Consider the following 24,352-nt stretch of genomic DNA (forward strand, 5'->3'; position numbering starts at 1 on the left):
TTCCTTGCCCTGCCTCTTCTGTTTCAGCACTGATGGGCTTGCTTCTACTTTCCACACTTTTGTTTGGTACTCTTCCTTCCATCTGATTTGACCTTACTCTAGACTTCCTTCTAGAACATCTCTGGGACTTCTCTCATTGGTAAATGACTGATGAATGGTTCTTACTTGGAATGTTTGGCCCTTTCCTAACTTGGTCACCTCTGGTGCTTTAACAGTGGTCTTCTCAGACAGTGAATAATAGCAACAAGCTATTAAGTGTCTACTATATGCCAAGCATTAGGCTAAACACATTATTTTTAATCTTATTCCATCCTTATAGCCACTCTTTGAGGTTAAACAAAGTCCTTATCACCTGCTCCATTTTCTATAAAATGAAATGGACCAAAAATATTTGCTCACCTCTCAGCTATTAAGTAATAGAGCCAGGATTCAAATTCAAGCATTTTTTAAAATTGTTGTTGTTTTGCCGGTCCTGGGCTTGAGCTCAGGGCCTGAGCACTGCCTTTGACTTTTCTCAAGGCTAGAGCTCTACCACTTGAGCCTCAGCACCACTTCTGGCTTTTATCTATGTATGTGGTACCAAGGAATCAAACCCAGGTCTTCATGCATGCTAGGCAAGCACTCTACCCTAGGCCAAACTCCCAGCCCCTCAAGCTTGTTTTATTTCCAGATAGTATATAAACTACCTACAAACCACCATATTGTATTATATATACAAGATGATGTTTTCTGAACACAGGCCACATCAGAAGTACTATATTATATCTGTCAGTGGAAAGACCTACTTTGTTCAAAATACGTTAACTAGGAAGTATACAGTGTGACACATATCACGGTATCACATATCACAGTGGAGGTGAAAGTTACTTCACAGATCTTATGTTTAAGTTGTGGCATGTGGGCTGGGAGTTTGGACTAATGGTAAGAGGGCTTGCCTAGCATGCACGAAGACCCGGGTTCAATTCCTCGGTACCACATTCATAAGAAAAGCCAGAAGGGGTGTATGGCTCAAGTGGTAGAGCATTAGACTTGAGGAAAGCCCAAGTACAGTGCTCAGGTCCTGAGTCCAGTACCCAGGACTGGCACAAAAAAGAAAAATACTTCCAGTAACATGTAATCAGCTGAGTCAAATGGCCCAAGTGGCAGGTTTACTAATACTATATTCTGCTGCTACTGCACAGCGCTTTCTTGCTGTAAGCATACTTAAAGCTAGCAGTCTTGCACATGTCACTAGATGAGGCTACCACTCAGTATCAAAAAGGAAAACTATAAAGCTTAATTGATTGCTTACTTAAGTACATCCTGGTCAGGCATAGTTTCCTCCAAAAGGAGCATACTCCTGATCTTAGAGCTTTGGAATGGACCTTAAAGCATGAATTCAGAGATCAGTGGGTCTTCAGAGACTTGAGGGGGATGATAGAATCTTCAGGAGTGTGGTTACTGAGGTGAAAGTATTGGCTGGAATTCAGGAATGTATCCATTGAATGAATTTCGATTGGCTGCCAAGCCAATGTTAATGAGAGTGGGTTTATAGAAACATCTTCACTACTGTGTGTTGTTGATTGAAGTAAGGTTTTAAAGTTGGTTCTTGTAATTGTCAACAAGGATGTAGAACTCATTTTTTTCATTAGACAAATTAAAAAACATTTTCTGGTTTGAAATCAGGGCTTCAGAAGGAATGAATCTTTACAGAAGAGTGTGGGAACTTTCAAATTTGTGGGTTTTCTTTCCTTTTTGGTCAGTCATGGGGCTTGAACTCTGAGCCTGGTGTTGTCCCTGAGCTCTTCAGCTCAAGGCTATCGCTCTATCACTTCAGCCACAGCTCCACTTCTAGTTTTCTGGTGGTTAACTGGAGATAAAAGTCACAGGGACTTTTGTGCCCAGGCTGGCCTTGAACTGTGACCCTCAGATCTCAGCCTTGTGAGTAGGTAGGATCATAGGCCTGAATCACCAGCGCCTGGCTGGTCTTGAATTTCTTAAGACTAGAGAAAGGCTGGCTCGGTGGCTCATGCCTGTAATCCTAGGTACTCAAGAGGCTGAGATCTGAGAATCATGGTTCAAAACCAGCCCAGGGGGGCCAGGAATTTGGTCCAGTGGTAGAGTACTTGCCTAGCATGCATGAAGACACGGGTTCGAATCCTCAGTACCTATGCATAGATAAAAAAAGCTAGAAGTGGTTCTGTAGCTCAAGTGGCAGAGCTCTTAGCCTTGAGAAAGCCTTAGGACAGTGCTCAGGCCCTGATTTCAAGGCCCAGGACTGGCAAAGCAAAGCCAGACTGGGCAATGAAGTCCATGAGACTCTTATCTCCAGTTAACCACCAGAAAATCGGAAGTGGCAATGTGGCTCAAGGAGTAGGGCAGTAGTCTTTTTTTCATATATTTTTATTGTAATTAATAGAAGGATTACATTATATTCGCCATAGTAGTCTTGAGCTGAAGAACTCAGGGACAGGACTCAGGCCCAGAGTTCAAGTCCCATGACCAACAAAAAGAAAAAAAAAGACTACAGGAAAGACCCACATGGGCTATCTAGATAGTTTCCATTATGACTGGTTTTTCCTTGAGATGACATTTCATCTGTAATTGGTTGATTTTATTTAAATGTCAATCAATGTGATTTTTTTTTTCTGGTACTGACGTTTAATTTGGGGGAAGAGGGGCCTTGTATTAACTGGAGAAGTACTCATCACTTGAACCACACCACTATCCCTTTCTGTTTTATCTTTCATATATGCTCTCACCTTTTTTTTTGTGGGTCATAGGGCTTGAACTTGACCAGGGTACTGTCCCTGAGCTCTTCAGCTCAAGGCTATTGCCCTACACTCGAGCCATGCCCCACTTGGGGGTTCTAGGATTAATTGGAGATGAGTCTCAGGTTCTTTTGTGCCCAGGCTGGCTTTGAACCTTGATCTTCTGATCGCAGCCTCCTAAGTAGCTAGGATTACAGGCATGAGCCACCATCCCTAGCTGCTCTCTCACTTTCTACCTGGACAGGTCTCAACGAAGATTCTCCTACCCACTCTTGACACATATTTGGAATTTCAGATGTTTCTACTAAACTTGTGTGTGTGTGCACGTGCACACACACATGCTGATCTTGGGTTTGAACCCAGGGCTTAGATGCAATCACTGAGCTGTTTTGCTCAAGGCTAGTGCTCTAATACTTGGGTCTTAGCTACACTTTTGCATTTTTGATAGTTAGAGTTAGTCTCACAGATTTTCCTGCTCTGGCTGGTTTTGACTTGAAATCCTCAGTTCTCACCTTCCTGAGTAGCTAGCATTACAGGCGTGAACCACTGGTACTGAGAAAAACTGGTTAGCCAGGCACCAGTGGCTCATGGAGTCCTTGGGCTTTTTCCTCAAGGCTAGGGCCCTGCCACTTGAGCCATAGCACCACTTTCGGCTTTTTTATATATGTGGTACCAAGGAATTGAACCCTGGTCTTCGTGCATGCTAGGTAAGCACTCTACCACTAGGCAAAACTCCCAGCCCTTGGTATAACTATTTTTATAATTAAAAACATTAATGCTGTGTTGAAGTGTATGAGATGGAAGGGGAGAAGGAGAGGGAGAGGAGGGAGAGGGAAAAAGTGAGTGAGAGAGAGAGAAACTGATTTTCCCCAGCAGTGTTTAAGAAAAAAAAAATCTTTCTAGAATGATGGATGCAGCTGTGTTCATAGAGAGATGGCTGACTTAATGACCTCACTCGCCCCTGGCTTCCATCACATGATAGATAGGCTGTTCATATTCCTGTGGCTCTGTGTTCTGCTATGAGCAGAGAGCTGAAGAAAACATCAGGATGAAATGAATACTACAATTTCTACTGGAGAAAATGATTTTCATAGTCATGTTTAGAGATATAATTGCAACTCATTTTCCATTCCCCAATAAGGTAGTATGAAAACTCAGTTGTGGGTCTCAGTTTCTAGTCATGGAATATTCCCTTTTTTTAAGGATTGATGAACAACTGAAAGGTTTTTATTTAAATTAAAAAATTAGAGGGGCTGGGAGTTTGGCCTAGTGGTAGAGTGTTTGCCTAGCATGCACAGAGACCTGGATTCCATTCCTCTGTACCACACACATAGAAAAAGCCAGAAATGGTGCTGAGGCTCAAGTGGTGGGCTCTTGAGAAAGCCCTAGGACAGTGTTCAGGCTCTGAGTTCAAGCCCCAGGACTGGCAAAAAAAAAATACAGGACCAGGAGTTTGGCCTAGTGGTAGAGTGCTTGCTTAGCATGCACGAAGAGTCGGGTTGGATTCCTTGGTACCATGTACATAGAAAATAGCCAGAAGTGGGGCTGTGGCTCAAGTGGTAGGGTGCTAACCTTGAAGAAAACCCAAGGACAGTGCTCAGGCCCTGAGTTCAAGCCCCAAGACTGGCAAAAAAAAATTACATGAAATAGGTTGAGGGTACAGCTCAGTGGTAAAAGTAGTTGCTAGGCATAAACAAAGTTGTGGTTGCAATTCCTACTGCATACACATAAGTAATTCATAGCACGGTAAAATACTCAAACAAAACAGATTCATAGAATGTAAATGTGAAGGTGCTTCCTTTATTTATGTATTTATTATTATTATTAGGAGTTGTACAAAGTCAAGTAATTCACTGTAAGTTGTATAATTCAGGTAATGAGAGGAATGCTTCTTGGACAATGTCATCCCTTCCTTTATTTTCCCCCTCCTATACTTATCCACAAGTGAAATAATTTTTTTTTGTTGGTTGTGGACTTAAACTCTGGGCCTGGGCACTGTCCTGAGCTCTTCAGCTCAAGGCTACTGCCTTACCTCTTGAGCCAGAGTGCTACTTCTTGTTTTCTGATGGTTAATTGGAAATAGAGTCTCACAGACTTTTTAGTGCTCAGGCTGGCTTTGAACTGCGATCCTCCTATCTCAGCTTCCTGAGTAGCTAGGATCATGGGCATAAACCACCACCCCTTGGTAATTTTTTACATGATCTACATTGAATAGAATGAAAAGTCTTGCCTTTACATCATATAATTTGGCACTGAAACATCTGTAAATAAAGATCTTCCATTTATACTCAACTACTCAATTTTTGAAAATGTTTATTATTAAACAGGTGATGTTGTTATGGGGTCAGGAGGAGGGGATTCCACATCCCTCCAGGTGGGGATTCCACGACCCACCACAGTCCACCACACAGAGACAGTGTCATATAAAAAGTGAATTTATTGGGGAAGTAGATGGTGAACTGACCGGCCAGGGACACAGTGCAGACTCGGGAGTTGACACTGTGACCCCAAGCAGCCCTCACACAGGCTTTTTAAGGCAAAACCCATGTGGTAGAACCTGGCCATGCACAGGTGGCCAATGGGATAGTTACATACACACAGGGTTCATAGCCAGCTCTGGCCACACGCAGGTAGCCAATAGGGTTACAGCCCAGTGTTTGAATTTACCTATCACCTTAATTGGAGTTGGTGGGCAAATTGGGCAAATCTCCACACAAAGCAGGCCCCCCCACAAGCTGATATATCTCATCATGGGGGAGTGGGGAGATCAAGGTTGCCTCTCCCTAGAAGAGCAAAGATGGCTGGGCTGTACCATTGTTAACCTTCCACAATGGGGTGGGGAACTCTTAGTGCATTTAGGATGACGCCAGTCCCTGCTCCCTTCAACAATGTGACAAGGAGTTTGGCCTCGCATGCATGCTTGCCTCGCATGCATGAAGACCAGAGTTAGATTCTTCCGTATCACATACATAGAAAAAAAGCCAGAAGTGGTGTTATGCCTCAAGTGGTAAAGTACTAGCCTTGACTCAGCTGCATAATATTCTCCTGAATAAGTGTATCATCATTTATGTAATAATCTCACTACTAAGATATGTAACTTGGTCCTATTTTTTATTGCTATTGTAGTGCTGAAATACTGAGTATCTCTGTATGCAAATACTTGGGTTTGTGCAAGTATTTGAGTACATTTAGAAGATTAAATATTTTAGCCAGGCGCAGTGGCTCACACCTGTAATCCTAGCTACTCAAGAGGCTGGGATCTGAAGATTGAGGTTCAAAGCCAGCCTGGGCACCAAAGAATATGAGACTTTTATCTCCAATTAATCACTAGAAAGTGGGAAGGGGGATTATGGCTCAAGGGGTAGAAGTAGCCTTGAGCTAAGAGCTCAGGCACAATGCCCAGGTCCAGAGGTAGGGTGGTAGCCTTGAGCTGAAGAGCTCAGGGACAGCACCCAAACCCTGAGTTCAGGCATATTTCTTTTTTGTATGTGTGCTAGTCATGGGGCTTGAACTCTGGACCTGAATACTGTCCCTTAACTATTTGCTCAAAGCTGGTGCTTTACAATATCACTTCCAGTTTTCTGGCAGTTAATTGAGGATAAGAGTCTCACAGACTTTTCTGCCTCTGTTGACTTCAACTTGTAATTCTCAGATTCTGAGTAGCTAGATTTACAGGTGTGTGTCACCAATGCCTAACTCTATTTTTAATTTTTTCAAGGAACCTCCATATTCTTTTCCATAGTGCCCTGCTTCTAAATTTAAAGATATCAAATTGTCCCTGATAAGGTTATCTAAGCTTGATGAGGTGGCCTGGCCTCAGCCTATAATCCCAGCACTGATGCTGAGAATCATGAATTTGAGGCCAACCTGTGTTACATTAGAGACTGTCTCAAAAAAAAACCCCAACAAAACAAAACCCACACAATTTACACTTTTACTACCAAATCAAGCTCATTATTTATTCTCATTTTCCTAATTACTCTCAAGGTTGTAATGTTGACCATGCATGTTGCCTCTTATTCGAATTGCTTTTCCCAACCCTAGATATTTTTTTTTCCTTGAGACAGGGCTCTCTTATGACCCAGACCAGTCTCCAATTCCTGGGCTCAAACCATCAGCCTCAGCTTCCCCAGTAGCACAGGAAATGCCTTTTAAATTAGTCACTAATTATTTCATGTATTCAAACATTCTCAGTATATGTATTTCAACATTAATTCAGATGTTCAGATTAAACATGCTTACCTTAGTGTAACTACATTTGTCTTTTCCTGTATTACTTCTGGGTTTGTGTCATGCTCAGGAATACATCTTTCATTTACTGTCAAAATGAAGGGTGTTGTTCACACCTGTAATATTATTTACTCAAAAAGCTGAGACCTGAGTTTGGCCTAGTGGTTAAAGTGCTTGCCTAGCATGCATGAAGACCCAGGTTCGATTCCTTGGTACCACATATAGAAAAAAAGCCGGAAGTGGTGCTGAGGCTCAAGTGGTAGAGCTCTAGCCTTGAGAAAGTCCAAGGACAGTGCTCAGGCCCTGAGCTCAAGCACAGGACTGGCAAAAAAAAAAAAAAAAAGCTGAGACCTGGAGAATCACGGTTAGAAGCCAGCTCCTGCAAAAAAAAAAAAAAAAAAAAAAAAAAAAAAGGTGTGTTAGCCAGACTAGAGGCTCAAGAGGGAGAGTGCCAGCTATGAGTGAAAAAGCCCAGTAAGTGGACTCCAGGCCCTGAGTTCAAGCCCCACACCAATACACACTAACTAACACACTGTCCTGCTGATTTTGTTCTATCTTTCACCTCGTCATCCACCTTTCTGTGAAATGATGTCAGTAGGGCTCCTGTCAGGGAGAGAGGCTACTGCGAATTTTTAAATTTATTTTTGTCGGTTATGGGTCCTGAACTCAGGGGCTGGGTGCTGTCCCTGAGCTCTTCTTCTGCTCAACCACTCTGAGTTTCCTGGTGGTTACTTGGATGTAAGAGTCTCGCTGACTTTCGTGCCCGGGGTTGGCTTGGAACGGCGACGCTCAGATCTCAGCCTCCTGAGTATATAGGATTATAGGAGGGAGGCCCCGAGGCTGATTTCTACTGAGCAACGACGGGGAACGGAAACCCGGGGACCTACCGGACTTGAGCACACGCGTGCACTTTGCACTACCGCGCGTGTAAAACTCCGACCTGCAGAGCCTCAGGAAACCAGGCGCTGTAGATGCAAGCGACCTGCAAGAGCCGCCACCGGGCCGCCCAGGACCAGCCCACAGTAAAACTCAGGGGGGCCCAGACTCCACCCACATCGCGTTGCAACTTCTCGCGGGAGTTTGACGTCATCCGACAGCGACTGGGGCCGTCGCGCGGCCTGCGTCGCGCCGCGCTTAGCCGGCTTGTGCTGTGCTGTCTCACCCGTGGAGCCGAGAAGACGGAGGCTCCTTCTCTGTGTGGAACCTGCAGCTCCCGGATTCCTGCCGCCATGGAGTACCTCATTGGCATCCAGGGCCCCGACTATGTCCTTGTCGCCTCCGACCGGGTGGCCGCCAGCAATATTGTCCAAATGAAGGACGGTGAGAAGCACAGGGGAGGCCCCGGCGGGCCTGGGTGTAGAGGCCCCGGGAGAGAGAGTTTGTGGGCGAAGCCCTGGGAGGAAGCAAACTTTTTAGAACTGAAGAGGGTAGCAGACAAAGCTAGGGCCCGCTTTGGCCATTGCTTGGTGGGTTTTTTTTTTCTGTGTGAGAATTGCTTACGAAAATTTAATTAGAAAAAATACTTAATTGGTAAGGATTGAAGCCCCTTCTTGGCACCAGGCTGTTAATACGGAGGTTAGGTTGAGCCTCTTCTTCCCCTCATCCCCATCCCCCCACCCCCCAGCTTTTCCTGGTTTGCTAGGCTTTGCTTATTGTAAATGGCACGGTGCCCACTTGTTTTATGACTTTGTACAAGTTATTTTGCAAGGCTTACATTTTCTCATGGGTTATAATAGTAATACCAATGAAAATGTTGGGTTGGCCGGGAGTGTGACCTAGTGGTAAGACTGCTTGCCTAGCATGCACGAAGCCTTTGGTTCGACTCCTTGGTACCACATACACAGAAAAAGCCGGAAGTGGTGCTGTGTCTCAAGTGAGAAAGCTCAAGGACAGTGCCCAGGCCGTGAGTTTAAGCCCCAGTACTGGGGTGGGGGTTGGGGGGAGGAGATTGGGAGAATTCAGTGAATGGGTTATGTGTAAATTCTTAGCACTTGACAAGTACTTATTAGAAATAATGTTAAGCAACTTACATGAATTCGTTAAACCTTTTGAAATAGGCTCTCTGTCCACTTTGCAGGCGTTTAGTGTGAGGCACAGAAGCTTAGAAATATGCCAAATATCATTAGTGATAAAAGCTGGATTCAAGCCTATGAAATCTGAATCTAGATTTTTTTATAGTTAAGTTCGTGCTTCTGTATAGTAGGTACTCAGTCCGTAATTGTAAAAGATTTTGATTGTTGATCTTCAGAGTCTAGGAATATCATGACTGATCATAGACAAAATACTACTGAAAAAGTATGCTGTGGCCCAGATTATTGAAAGTTCATTTGGTGGGTTTTGAGTATCTATATGCACTTGACAAGTTCAACATTATTGAAAGGATGCAAAGAAGAGTAAGATAGCCCCTATAGTTACAATTAGCAAGAGATTCAGCTATATGTAGAAACAGTGATAACATAAGCTAAAAAGTGATGTGTCATATGTCACCTGAATATCTAATTTAGCAGAAGACGAGATTGGCTGTGGGTAATAAAGAGTAGGTTGGGTGCTGGTAACTCACACCTATAATCCTAGCTACTCAATCAGCTTGTGCAGAAAAATCTGTGATATCCCATCTCCAATGAATTAGCAAAATACTGTACTGGAGGTGTGATTCAACTGATAGAGTGATAGTAGAGAACAAGAAAGCCAAGTGATATGCAAGGCACTGGAGTTCCAGCTCTGGTACCAGCACCAAAGTAAAGAGATTAGAGAAAGCTTTCAAATCACAATTGAACTTGGCTTTAGGGAAAGAAAAACGATTAAATTTGGGATTTCCTGGCCGGGATTTTGGCCTAGTGGTTAAAGTGCTTGCCTAGCATGCACGAAGACCTGAGTTTGATTCCTCAGTACCACATACATAGAAAAAAGCCGGAAGTGGTGCTGAGGCTCAAGTGGTAGAGTGCTAGCCTTGAGAAAGTCCAAGGACAGTGTTCAGGCCCTGAGCTCAAGCCCAGAACTGGCAATAAATAAACAAATAAATAAATAAAAATTGGGATTTTCTGTAGTATGTAAAGAGAGGAAAAAAGGAAGTTCATGATCCCTTTTTTTTTTTGGAGGGGGGTTCAGTAGTGGGGCTTGAACTCTGGGCCTGGCCATGGTCCCTGAACTCTTCAGCTCAAGGCTAGTACTTTACTGCTTAAGAGCCACTTCCAGCTTTCTGGTGATTAATTGAAGATAAGAGTCTCACAGACTTTCCTGCCTGGGCTGCCTTTGAACCATGATCTTTAGATCCTAACCTCCTGAGTAGCTAGGATTACAAATATGAGCCACCCAGCGCCCAGCTCCATTACTGTTCTTATAAGGAGATAGGCATCAGTCTTATTTGTCATGTTATGGCTCCCACCTAGAACTGAGAGACCACTTGAGCTCTGCTCTTTCTGAATAAAATAGAGGGACCTGAGGGCTGGGAGTTTGGCCTACTGGTAGAGTGCTTGCCTTGCATGCACAAAGACCCGGGTTCAACTCCTCGGTACCACATACATAGAAAAGCTGGAAGTGGTGCTGAGGCTCAAGTGGTAGAGCTGTAGCCTTGAGAAAGTCCAAGGACACTGCTCAGGCCCTGAGCTCAAGCCCAGGACTGGGGAAAAAAAAAAAAAAATAGAGGGACCTGAAATTGGTTTGTCAAACATCTGTAGTACCAATTGTTCTTTAAGCTGTATTATTATTTTTTTTTTTCCAGTCCTGGGCTTGAGCTCAGGGCCTGAGCACTGTTCTTGGGCTTTTCTCAAAGCCAGCGCTCTGCCACTTGAGCCATAGCACCACTTCCAGCCTTTTTCTATGTATGTGGTATTGAGGAATCAAACTCAGGTCTTCGTGCATGCTAGGCAGGCACTGTACCACTAGGCCAAACTCCCGGCCCCAAGCTGTATTATTTTTATGAAATTCCATTATTTTTAGAAGTTCTGCTTATGAACCAGTCTCCAAAGGAATATTTTTTTGTTAGTCTTAGGTCTTGAACTCAGGGCCTGGGCACTATCCTTGGACACTTTTTTGCTCGAGGCTAGCACTCTACCACTTGAGCCACAGCACCACTTCCAACTTTTTCTGAGTATGTGATACTGAAGGAATCAAACCCAGGGCTTTGTGCTCTACTACTAGGCTGGCCCAATAAATTTGTTTTGAAAATATATTTGCCCATTGTTTTGAATGCAAAGGCCTTGGAGAAGCTGGTTTTTAGCATGAACGGTTTAGGGAGCAGCAAACCAATACATTTACAATTTTCTTCATCCCAATACTGTATGTAAAATCACTTGGAAAAGTCAAGTGTGCCTTAAGCCTTCCACACACATAATACTTGTGGTTGTTACAGGAGTTGCAGCCTGTTATATATAATAGAAGGAGGAAAACATAAAGCAAAGGCGTGGTAGGGGGTTGATGTGTTTGGTACCTATCATTCAGGAGGCAGAGACAGGAAGATCATAAATTCACAAGACTTGCCTAGACTACATGGCAAGTTTAAATCCAGAGACCCTGTCTCAAAAAAAACAAATGCAAAAAAAAAAAACAAGGTGATTTTGTATGATAAAAGCATTACTAGTTAGTTTTAGGTTTGTTTAAAATTAATGATTTTAGGAGGAAATCATGAGAATCCACAGAAAAGAAAGATCATTATTATATGGAAGAAAAATGAATTTGTGATTTTTTGAGGAATAGTTGGAGACAGTTGTACTCACCTTTCATTTTTGATGCCTTTTGATATAAAATATTTTATGGCAGAAGCTTTAGAGTAGCCGGTGGGTGGTGGCTCAGGCCTGTAATCCTAGCTACTCAGGAGGTGGAGATCTGAGAAAGTTCAAAGCCAGCCTGGACACAAAAGGATCTGAGATTTTTTTTTTTTTTTTTGGCCAGTCCTGGGCTTGAGCTCAGGGCCTGAGCACTGTCCTTGGACTTTCTCAAGGGTAGAGCTCTACCACTTGAGCCTCAGCACCACTTCCAGCTTTTTTCTATGTATGTGGTACCGAGGAATCAAACCCAGGTCTTCCTGCATGCTAGGCAAGCACTCTATCACTAGGCCAAACTCCCAGCCCCAGGACCTGAGACTCTTATCTCCAATTAACCTTAGAGTAGTCTAAGGACATTCCCCTCTAACTTGTATAGGAGCTTGTATGATTTAGGAAGATTTATTTTCTCCATGTATAAAATGAAAACAATACTTCTAATCAGGCTTTTTTTTTTTTTTTTTTTTTTTTGTGTGGGTCATGGGGCTTGAACTTGGCTTGGGCACTGTCCCTGAGCTGTTCAGCTCAAGGATACCACCCTACCATTGAGCTAAGCCCCACTAACATTCATTTGTTTATGTTTGTAGATTTTGCACATGCTTTGTAAATGACTACAACTTTCTTAGAGCTGTGTGGGAAGTGGTGTGTGTGTGTGTGTGTGTGTGTGTGTGTGTGTGTGTGTGTGTGTGTGTGTGTGTGTGTGTGTGTATGTACTTTGCTATGTACTTGAGCTATGTATCCACTTTTGCCTTTTTGCTTGTTAATGGGAGATAGGAATTTCTTGTATTTGTTCAGGCTGGCTATAAACAGATCTTCATATTTCAGGTTCATGAGTAGCTTGGATTATAGATGTGAGCCACTAATGCCAGGCCTGGCTTTTTCTGAGGGGGGGATTGCCATTCATGGGGCTAGAACTCAGGCGTGGGCACTGTCTATGAGGGTTTTTTTGTTTGTTTGTTTGTTTTTGTTTTTTCTAGTCCCAGGGCTTAAACTCAGGACGTGGGCTGCCCTTGGACATTCTCAAGGCCAGAGCTTTAGCACTTGAGCCTCAGCACCACTTCTGGCTTTTTTCTATCTATGTGGTATCAACGAATCAAACCTGAGTCTTTGTGTATGGTAGGCAAGCACTCTACCACGAGGCCAAACTCTCCTGCCCTCAAAGTGCAATCTTGAGATCTCTTCAGCCTGCTGAGTAACTAAGATTACAGGTTTGAACCACTAGTGCCTGCAGTTTCTTTTTTTTTCTTCTCTCTCTTTTTTTTTTTTTTTTTTGCCAGTCCTGGGACTTGAACTCAGGGCCTGTGCACTGTCCTTTGGCTTTCTCAAGGCTAGCATTGTACTACTTGAGCCACAGCACCACTTCCGGCCCTTTCCTGTGTATGTGGTACCAAGGAATCGAACCCAGGGTTTCATGCATGCTAGGCAAGCACTCTACCAATAGGCCACACTCCCCGCCCCTGGCAGTTTCAACAACATCCAGAAAACTGGAAGTGGCTCAAAGTAGTAGATTGCTCTAGCCTTAAGGAAAAAAGCTTAGGGGCAGTGCCCAGGCTCTGAGTTCAAGCCCTACTTCCTACAAAAACAAACAAAAAATTGCCATTACTATTGGCAAGCACATAGAATACACGCTTCTAGTCCTTTTTCTTTATATCTGTAAAGGTGAAAACTTTTATAAACAGCTTTATAAACTTATAACAGTCTTTAGATTTCCTGTAGCCTTAACAAATAAAAATGTATTTATGTAGGAATATTAAGGCAAAATTGTCTATAGACACAGTATATGTGGGGTTTTTTTTGTTGTTGTTCTTTGTTTTTTTGCCAGTCATGGGCTTGAGCACTGTCCTTGGACTTTCTCAAGGCTAGCACTCTGCTACTTGAGCCTCAGCACAATTTCCGGCTTTTTGCTATGTATGTGGGGTACCGAGGAATCGAACCCAGGTCTTCGTGCATGCTAAGCAAGCACTCTACCACTAGGCCAAACTCCCGGCGCCCTATATGTGTTATTTTTTTTTTTTTTTGCCAGTCCTGGGGCTTGAACTCAGGGCCTGGGCAGTGTCCTTGGATACCTTTTGCTCAAAGCTAGCACTGCCAGCTGAGCCACAGCATCACTTCCAGCTTTTTCTGTTGTGGTTCTGGGAATGTGCATGCAAACCAAGAACACTACCACCAGGCCACTCTCCCAGCCCCTATATGTGTTATTTTTTCCCCCCAAAGTCTACAAATCTATATTACCAGTATTGACAAGTCTCCAGCAGTTATGAAGAAGTTGATTGTAGCATTTGTTCTTTAAATCCTATTAAGGGATTTTAACATTTCAAAAGGTTTCATACAGGAAACATGTCTCCCAGGGAAGATTATTCAGCACTGTTTGAAAAATGAAAAGTGAAAGTAGGGGTAAGATAGGAAGATTTTTTTTTTTTCCTGAAGCTGCAGTCTGAATATGGAGGTTCCCCCACCCCAGGCAGTAATTGTAATCTGAGTGTTTTATTTATCTATCCAATCTGAATGAGTCTGGTTCTGCCAGATAAGGTTAGAATTTTTTTTTTTTTTTTTTTTTTGTGCCAGTCCTGGGCTTAAGCTTAGGGCTTGAGGACTGTCCTTGGATTTTTTTCTCAAGGCTAGAGCTCTACCACTTGAGCCTCAGCACCACTTCTGTCTTTTTATAAGTATGTGGTACCAAGGAATCGAACATGCTAGGCATGCTAGGCAAGCACTCTACTACTAGGCCAAACCCCCACCCCTAGAATATTATTTTTCGAGGTATTTTAGATAGCTTACTGGTAGAACATACATTAGAACTTTTCCTTTGACAACTAGTTTTCTCTTTTGCTTTGTAAGTTAATTTATTTTATAAAATCATTTATCTTTGGGGGATGTGGGGGGGAGGGTAATGGGTACCAAGACATGTGAAAGGGTATCAATGTATGTGAATTAATGCACCTTCTATCTGACAAATATCATGTAACCCTTTTACTAATTACAATAAAAAAATAAAATAATAATAAAAAAATCATTTATCTTCCCAGCTAATTTCTCTCTCTCTCTCTCTCTCTCTCTCTCTCTCTCTCTCTCTCTCTCTCTCTCTCTCTCTCTCTCTCTCCCCCCCCCCCCGCCTCTCTCTCTCTCTCTCTCTCTCTCTCTCTCTTTTGTGAGTCATGGAGCTTGAACTCGGCCTGGGTGCTGTCCCTGAGCTCTTTGAGTCTCATAGACTTTTTAGTGCCTGGGCTGGCTTTGAACCTCACCTCAATCCTCAGATCTCAGCCTCCTGAATAGCTAGGATTACAGGCTAACTACTGCCTGTAGCTAGCCGCTGCACCCAGCTTTAATTTTTCTCATTCTTTATATGGTTCCTTATTTATTGTTTTATGGTTCTAGTTTTTACTGTTTTCTGCGTTTGTTTAGTAATTCACATTTGTGTTTGTGAAAACATTTAGAACTCTATAATCATGAGCCTTAAAATTCCCAGGTTTCCTCCATTGTTCTATTTCTTGCACTGAAAATGTAAAATGGCAAAAATGCATCCTGTTTATTTAGGTACTAGTGATCAAACCCAAAGCCTCACACTGCTAAGCACATCCTGTACCATTGGCCTCAAATAGTTATTTAAATTGTCAGCGTTCATGTGTAGTTTTTTATTGAAATTGACATTGATAAGTGAGCTAGGTACCAGTGACTCACAGCTGTAGTCCTAGCTACACAGGAGGCCAAGATCTGGGGCTCATCTCCAGTTAATCCCCAAAACCCAGGAAGTACAAGTGTGGCCAAATGTTAGAGTACAAGCCTTAAGCAAAACAGCTCAAGGGCAGTGCTTAGGGCCTGAGTTCAAGCCCCAGGAGTGGCACCAAAAAGAAAGAAAATATGTGGAGTGAAAAATATTAATAATGTTGCCTATTATTACCTTCTAAGGACAGTAATTAATAAAGTCTTTATTATAGTAGTTATTTAAAACCTATCTATTGTTTCATATATAATAGCTGTCAATTTCTGAGAAGGCAATTTCTAATATGATTTTTTTTTTCTTTGAGCAGATCATGACAAGATGTTTAAGATGAGTGAAAAAATCTTACTTCTATGTGTTGGACAGGCTGGAGACACTGTGCAGTTTGCAGAATACATTCAGAAAAATGTACAGCTTTATAAGATGCGAAATGGTGGGTAAGCATTGTTGGTATATAAGCATTGTTGGTATATTAGTGCCACAGACTGGCTTAAGCAGAACTTTTGTCATAGTTCTGTAGGCTTAAAAAATCTGACTGTACTGGACACGTGGCTCACGCCTGTAATCCTAGCTACTCAGGAGACTGAGATCTGAGGATCAAGGTTCAAAGCCATCCTGGGCACAAAAGAACCTAAGACTCTTATCTCCAATAACCTCTAGAAAATAGGAAATGGAGTTTGGCTCAAGGGTAGGCTAGTAGCCTTGAGCTGAAGAGCTCAGGGACAGTTCCCAGGCCAAGTTCAAGCCCCATGACCAACCAAAAAAAAAAGTCTTGACTGAGATCAAGGTGTCAAAGTGTGATAGTGTGATCAGAGTTGACATTTCTGAGCTCTTTCCTCTTGGCTTATAGAGGACCACGTTTTCCTTCACATGATCTTCCCTGTGTACTATCTGTCAAAACGTATGTTTTTTCATATATATTAAGACTTAATAGGACTTAAACCTGGCCTTGGAAGCTTACATTTATAATCCTAGCTACTCAGGACGTTGAGATCTGAAGATCATAGTTTGAAGCCAGCCCCGGCAGGAAAGTCTCCATCTCCAATTAACCACCAAAAAGTCAGAATTTGAGCCTTAACTCAGATAGTAGAGCACTAGCCCTGAGCAAAAGAGTTCAGGGACAGCACCCAGGCTCTGAGTTTAAGCTTCAGGATCAGCAAAAAACAAAACAAAAAAAGAACACTTAAGAGTATAGCTTTGGCTTAACATAATTTGAATATAATTATATATGCAAAATGATTGAGCAAGTTTTGTTTCCATATTTTTGTAGTACATTTAGCATGTATTCAATTACATAAATATTTTTACTGGTCTCATCTGTTTTCTATACTGCAGAGATGCAAAGATAAATACTGGTCAGTTCCTACCACTCACTGAAGCCCTATACCCTGAGGCACATGGTACTTAGCTTTTAGCTCGGTGGTAAGAGCTTGCCTAGCATGCATGAAGCCCTGGGTTCGATTCCTCAGTACCACATAAACAGAAAAGACTAGAAGTGTCAGTGTGGCTCAAGTGGTAGAGTGCAGGCCTTGAGCACAGAGAGGCTCAGTTACAGTACCCAGGCCCTGAGCTCAAGTCCCAGGACTGGCAAAAAAAAAAAAAAAAAAGTTGATTGTTAGATGGGTTTACATCTAAAGTCAGTGCTGAAAAGCAAAATTGTGTTTGTTTAAAATTGACCTTAATGGCCTTTTAAGTTTAACTTTTAACTGTAGGATAGTTTCCGACCTCTATAGTAATTCTTAAAGAACTGAGCTATGGGTAGGGATATGGCTCAGCAGTAAAGTACTTACATTGCATGTCCCCAGCCATGGGTTCAAGTCCTAATATCACAGTCAATCAGTAGCCTGAGCATAAATAAAGGTAGGCGTCAGACTTTGCTGCCTATAAGATAACTATGAAATCCTTAGTAGTATTTGGGAGATTAGGTAGAGGACTGAGCAATATGCATACTTATGATTTAATATGCACTAATGGACTTGAAAGGATGAAATTCACTAATTCATGTGAAAACTGACCCTGTTAAAACTTTTAAGTTTCACTCTGTCTGACAATGGAGTTTGAAATGTAGGGAATTACTTAATGATAAGGCTTTGTGTCTTTTTCCATGTAGATTCTTATTGTACCTTTTGGTGTTGCTTCCATTTTACTGGGAGGTTAAGTTCCAAAGTTAATCCATTGTATTTTGCATTATCCTCTACATTATATGTTCATTGGCATTACAATTTTTTAGAAGTTTTATTCAAGATTCTGCTTTTTTTTAATAATACAGTGATGAAACTGTCTTGTACTTTTTTGTTGTTTTTTATTAAAGAATTTGTTAACATTGATTTTTACATCATATTTCAAATGACATGTTTAACAAACAAGTATTCAGATGTGTCTTGCACTTTTGAAAATCATATTGTACTTAAGTTACATTTTTTTTTTTTTTTTTTTTTTGCCAGTCCTGGGCTTGAGCTCAGGGCCTAAGCACTGTCCTTGGACTTTCTCAAGGCTAGAGCTCTACCACTTGAGCCTCAGCACCACTTCTGGCTTTTTTCTATATGTGGTACCGAGGAATCGAACCCGGGTCTTCATGCATGCTAGGCAAGCACTTTAACCACTAGGCCAAACTCCCGGCCCCTTAAGTTACATTTTAGATGAAGTATAACTCTGAGACTATCTTAACTTCCAGTCTTTCTTATAATGTCCTTTATAAAATAAACATAATAATTGGTATCTCAGGATTTCTTTTTTTCAACATCTGTGTATTTGTATCTCTTTACTTCTATGTGTTAGTGAATGAATAGCTTAAATAAGTCTCTGAATTTGATGTAACTATAGAACAGTTACCCTGATTCTGTTTGTAGTCAGGAATTACTGTCAATACAAGCCAACTCTTTCGTAGCTGTTACATAAAGATAGGAACAGGAAGTAGGATTGTACCCTTCAGACTGTAGGCATACATTAAAAATTGTGGGTAAAAGATAAAGGACTTTAAGAGCCTAGGGAGCCAGGTACTGATGGCACACACCCATAATCCTACTTGGGAGTCAGATTAGGAGGATCATGGTTCAAAGTCATTCTGGTACAAAAAATTTATATGACCTCTTCTCAACCAAGACTTGAGCATGATAACCGTAGCTATGACAAGAAGCCTAAACTAGGTGGATTACAACCCAGGTACATACATACCAGGGCAAAAAATAAGACTTTATCTCAAAAATAGCAAGCAGGAAAAAAAAATTTTTTTCTTGTCAATCCTGGGGCTTGAACCCAGGGCCTGAGCACTGTCCTTGGGCTTTCTCAAGGCTAGCATTCTACCATTTGAGCCACAGTACCAATTCTGGCTTTTTCTATGTATATGGTACCAAGGAATTGAACCCGGGTTTTGGTGCATGCTAGGCAACCACTCTACCACTAAGCCAAACTCCTGGCCCAGGAAAACATTTTTTTTTTTTAGGCTTGATTCCTTTTATTATTTTTGTATAAAATCTTATGTTGTGGCCACAGCTGGAGCTTGGGTCCTGTGTACGGAGACTTTGGTGTGGGTTTTCACAAGATGGTCAGTGAATTCCTGGTAAGGAGATTTGGTGAAGACTGTCTCTTTCCAGAAGTCAGGTGTCAGGTAACTGTAGGTCTGAGAGATGGCATCAAAGGTGGCCTTGGCGAAGTTGCCCAAGGTGGCGGTACAGCCCCTGGCTGAGGTGTACCAGTCATCCATACCAGCCATCATCAACAGCTTCTTGGGGACTGGAGCTGAAACAATCCCCGTACCTCTGGGGGCAGGGATGAGATGCACCAGCACAGAGCCACGTTGGCCTGTCACCTTGCATGGGACAGTGTTAGGCTTGCCAGTCTTGTTCCCCCAGTAGACTCTCCGCGCGGGGACAATGGAGAGCTTGGCCAGGATGATAGCCCCTCGATGGCAGTGGCTACCTCCTTGGAGCACTTCACGCCCAGGCCGACATGGCCAGTGTAGTCGCCAATGGCCACAAATGCCTTGAACCTGGTGCGCTGGCCAGCACAGGTCTGCTTCTGCATGGGCATAATTTTCAACACCTCATCCTTGAGAGACGCCCCCAGGAAGAAGTCGATGATCTCAGAGTCCTTGATGAGAAGGGAGAAAAGATAGATCTCCTCCAAAGACTTGATCTTCATGTCCTTAACCAGGCGGCCCAGCTTGGTAAAGGGGATCCATTCTTTGTCTTTGGCCTTGCCTCCGCGAGCCCAGCTGCGGCGACCCCGGGAGACCTCGATCCGGGAGACCGCTACCGGAGACCGCTACCGAAACCTCCTCGGAAGCCGCCGCGGCCTCCCAAGCCTGGGCCGCCTGGGCCTCCGGGCCCTCCCGCTGCACCGGCGTCGCTCACCATTTGGTGTCTTCCTGGAGAAGAGAAAGCTTTTTTTTTTTGCTAGTCCTGGGCTTCAACTCAGGGCCTGAGCACTGTCCTTGGACTTTCTCAAGGCTAGAGCTCTACCACTTGTGCCTCAACACCACTTCTGGGTTTTTTTTTTCTATGTATGTGGTACCCAGGGATCCACCCTGGGACTCTGTGCATGTTAGGCAAGCACTCTGCCTCTACCACTAGGCCAAACTCCTGCCCCCCCCACACCTTTTTTTGGGGGGTGGGGTGGGGGTACTGTCCCTGAGCTCTTCAGCTCAAGGCTATCACCCTACCCTTTGAGCCACAGCCCCACTTCCCATTTTCTAGTGGTTAATTGCAGATAAGAATCTCACAGTCTTTAGTGCCCAGGCTGGCTTTCAAATCTCAGCCTCCTGAATAGCTAGGATTACAGGCATGGGCCACCGCATCTGTCAAAACAAATTTTTTTTAAGGTCTGGAAGTATAATTCAGAGTACCTGCCTAGCAAATGTGAGTTCTTGAGTTTAAACCCTAGTACTGTCACAAGAAAAAAAAGGAGAGGGGGTAGTGAGCTGGAAGCATGTCTAGTGGTAGGGTGCGCGCCTAGCATGCCCAGAGTCCTGGGTTTGATTCCTTGGTACCACATACACAGAAAAAAAGCCTAAAGTGGTGCTGTGGCTCAAAGTTGTAGAGCTCTAACCTTGAGAATGTCCAAAGACAGTGCCCAGATACTGGGTTCAAACCCAAGGAATGGCAAAAAAGAAAAAAGCAGCAGGAGCAGCAACATAGTGATACTGCATATACTGTCAATACAGCACTCAGATAACCAAGGCAGGATTATCTCAAGTTCAAGGACATTCTATATTGTATAGTGAGACCCTATGGGAAAAAGAATAGACATACTGAAATAATTTGGGATTCTTTATTCCTTCTGCTTCATTTTAAGTTTCTTTTACTTTTGTATCTCTTATACCAGGATATGAATTATCTCCCACAGCAGCAGCTAATTTCACACGTCGAAACCTGGCTGACTATCTCCGGAGTCGGGTAAGTAATTTAACTAGCAGTCTTAGTTATGAGCAGAAAGATTTTTTGTGTGTGTGCTTTTATAGTCCTTTTAGTCATGAGCACTATTTTTGCCTTTTGGGACTTTACTTGTCATTGCTATTTGTTCCATTTTTAGTCCTTTTAGATTTATTTTCTATTTGGCACTGTTGTTAATTAAAGCCCAGAAGGTAAATATACTTTCCAAAGAATTCGGTTAGGAGCTGGACGAGATGCTATATTCCTATAATCCCAGCTCTTTGGAAGCCGAGGCAGGAAAATTGAGAATTCAGGGGTATAAGGGCTACATAGTAGGTTCAAGGTCATCCTGAGCCATATAATGAGACCTTATCTCAAAAAAGAAAAGGCTGGACTCAGTGGCTCATGCCTGTAATCCTAGCTACTCAGGCTGAGATCTGAGGATCAAGGTTCAAAGCCAATCTGGGCACAAAAGGACCTGTGGGAAGTGGGGCAGGGTGGTATCCTTGAGCTGGAAGAGCTGAGGGACAACGCCCAGGCCCAGGGGTAGGGCAGTAGCCTTTGAGCTGAAGTGCTCAGGGACAGTACCAGGCTGGGTTCAAGCCCTGTAACCCACAAAAGAAAGAAAAAAAAGAAAGAAAGAAAGAAGTTCTTTTATTATTTGGGACATATTAAGATGCAAGTTTATGACTTCAAAAATTATTAAGCTGGGCCTCTTTGGCTTATACCTGTAATCCTAGCTACTCAGAAGGCTGAGAACTGAAGATCTCTGTTCAAAGCTAGCCTGGGTATGAAAGTCCATGAGACTCTTATCTCTAATTAACTATCAGAAAACCAGAAGTGGTACTGTGGCTCAAGTGGTAGAATGCTGCCTTGAGCTGAAAAGCTCAGGGACAGTGCCCAGGCCCTAAGTTTAAGCCCCACGAATGACAAAATACAATATATTATTAAGACTTTAAGGGTAAACTTTACGCTTACAAAGTTAAGAAACTCCAAGGATTGACTTTATAAACAATATAGTTATATATACCTTTTTGTTGTTGTTGTTGGCTATGGGGCTTGAACTCTGGGCCTGGGCACTGTCCCTGAGCTCTTCAGTTCAAGGCTACCACCCTACCCTTGAGTCAAGCCACACTAGAGGTTAATTGGAGATAAGATCTTCAGGTCCTTTTGTGCCCAAGATGGCTCTGAACCTTGATCCTCAGATCTCAGTCTCCTGAGTAGCTAGCAATTCAGGTGTGAGCCACTGCACCTGACTATTTGCAGAGGTTTTTTATGGCTATTTTTGCCCAGACACAGGGGTGCTCTCACTTATTCTAGGCTCGTTTTATCACAGAATTCAGTTACATTGACAGCATGTTAAAAAAAAAAAAGTGGATACATTAAAAGTTGTATAGGATGTGCCAAGAAAGTTCATATGATTGCTAAGGGAATCCCTTCCCATAGGGACTAAGTAAATAGAGCCTTACCACATGACCTTACCCTGCTGTGCCTGTTTACTCATCTATGAAATCTAGATAACTTCCCAACCCCAGAGGAGTACTAGGAAAATGAATGCTTGTAAATCATAATATTTAACATTCATATGACTTTTGCCCAAAGCATTCCGTGTAATAATTTAATCTACTCAATATTCCACTGAGACAGATAGAAGTTAAATCTCTGTCGTTCACATAATGAAAGGCAAAAGGTGGTAAAGGGACTAGTTGAGGGCATACAGCAGATCAGACAAAGCTGCAATAGTGAAACCATAATTATTTCACTGTTTTGCCTTGTATCAGCTCCTTGGTTCTTCAGTAGTGTTTCTAGAACACTAGGCTCTTTATGGTCTTGGTTTCATCTCTACTTGCTTTAGTGTTTCTAGAACACTAGGCTCTTTATGGTCTTGGTTTCATCTCTACTTGCTTAAACTGAGCTATAGAGCTGACAGTGTGACTCAGTTGGTAGGATTACATGCCTAGCAAGCAACAAGTCCTGAGTTTAGACCCCAAGTAGTACCTCCTCCCAAAGGAGAAAACGAAATAAAGAGTTCTACCCTACCACCTGAGCCATGTTCCTAACTCTTTACTGCAAACAATTTGTGTGTGGATATTCTGGGCTTGAACTTAGGGCTTGGGCCTTGTCCCTGAGCTATTGCTCAGGCTACTATTTTTCCATATCCAGCTTTTTGATGAGGAATTGGAGATCAGTCCCACAGACTTGGGCCTGGAGTTTGGCCTAGTGGTAGAGTGCTTACCTAGCATGCACGATAACCTGGGTTCAATTCCTCAGTGCCACATACATAGAAAAAGTCAGAAGTGGTCCTGTGGCTCAAGTGGTAGAGCCCTATCCTTGAGAAAGCCCAAGGACAGTGCTCAGGCCCTGAGTTCAAGCCCTAGGACTGGCAAGAAAAAGAAAGACAGAAAGAAAGGAAGGAAGGAAGGGAGTGCCAGACTTTTTTGCCTGGTCTAGCTTCACATCACAATCCTCACAGAAAGAAAGGAAAGGAGGGAGGGAGGGAGGGAGGGAGGGAGGGAGGGAGGGAGAGAGGGAGGAAGAAAAAAAGAGTGTCAGACTTTTTTGCCTGGTCTAGCTTCACATCACAATCCTCACATTAAGAATTACAGGTATGAGCCACTAGTGCCCCACTTTAGTACAGGTCTTTAAAGCAGCTGACAAATTGCTAATTCCAATGCCCAACTGGACATCTCAGTAAATTATCTCTTGGTGCTGCCTTTAAACAAGCAAGGCCTTTACAATATGAATGATCATGAAGTTTGAAGATAAGCTACAGATGTGACAGGCATTGACAGATTGAGGAGACAAATTTATACATTGTTCTGATCTTAATCCTTGGTCTTTTCCTGTCCACTTCTTCTTGAGAGGAAAATGAATCATATAATTGGTTATCCTGCCACCCAGAAATTTCCATGATGGTGAGAGTATGTTGTACTTTCTTATATAAAATGTTCCTCTGCCTTACCAGGCAGAACTGAAATGAAAATTTCCGCTTTGGGCACCATAAAAAATTTCTCACTAAATGCTGCAGACATTAAGAGAATTAATTAAGCTCCTTTTAGAATTGAGATAAGAGTGGCAATTTGCTTGATGCAAATGTAGTGAATCCTGTTAATCTTCTAGCAGAAATGTTTGATGTTTTAACAAGTAAATATCCCTGTAGACAGTGATATGGCTTTAATAAACACTGGCTTCTACTAAAGGTCCAGTCTTTGTTCACATACTCTCTTATCAAAATATATTTAGTTCTAGAATATGAATTTATCCTTGCATTATTTTATTCTGGGGAAAGGGGCAATGATAGTTTTGTCTTCCTAATAATTACAGTCACTAATTTTGATGTATTTACATGGGCATATCAGTTGATAGATATGTGTTACTTTGGGTTAACCAGTTACCATGCATAACTTTTATCTGATTTCCAGTTGCTATGTATATGATTTAGGGTTGAATAAACATTTATTTACAACAGAGTATGTGGTGAATCTTATGGAAACTTGATTAAGGTGCAGGCAATTTAGCATTGTA

At 42.6% G+C, this 24,352-nt stretch overlaps 1 protein-coding gene and 1 pseudogene across 1 annotated transcript in view; one reads left to right on the forward strand and one right to left on the reverse strand.

Annotated features, from left to right (window-relative positions):
• The first annotated feature begins 8,114 nt into the window (after positions 1-8,114).
• The window catches only part of Psmb2 (proteasome 20S subunit beta 2), a 40,641-nt gene continuing 24,403 nt past the window's right edge, over positions 8,115-24,352 (forward strand). Inside the window, exons 1-3 of the mRNA XM_090335246.1 lie at positions 8,115-8,300; positions 15,769-15,891; positions 20,781-20,851. Coding sequence (XP_090191372.1) covers positions 8,210-8,300; positions 15,769-15,891; positions 20,781-20,851 — 285 coding nt within the window. The 5' untranslated portion in view covers positions 8,115-8,209. The remainder of the gene's footprint in view (positions 8,301-15,768; positions 15,892-20,780; positions 20,852-24,352) is intronic.
• LOC150062114 (small ribosomal subunit protein uS5 pseudogene) lies at positions 18,934-19,819 on the reverse strand (annotated as a pseudogene).

This window comes from Megascapheus bottae, chromosome 6, assembly GCF_031878675.1.
Source record: "Megascapheus bottae isolate mThoBot1 chromosome 6, mThoBot2.hap1, whole genome shotgun sequence".
Classification (NCBI taxonomy): Eukaryota; Metazoa; Chordata; class Mammalia; order Rodentia; family Geomyidae; genus Megascapheus; species Megascapheus bottae.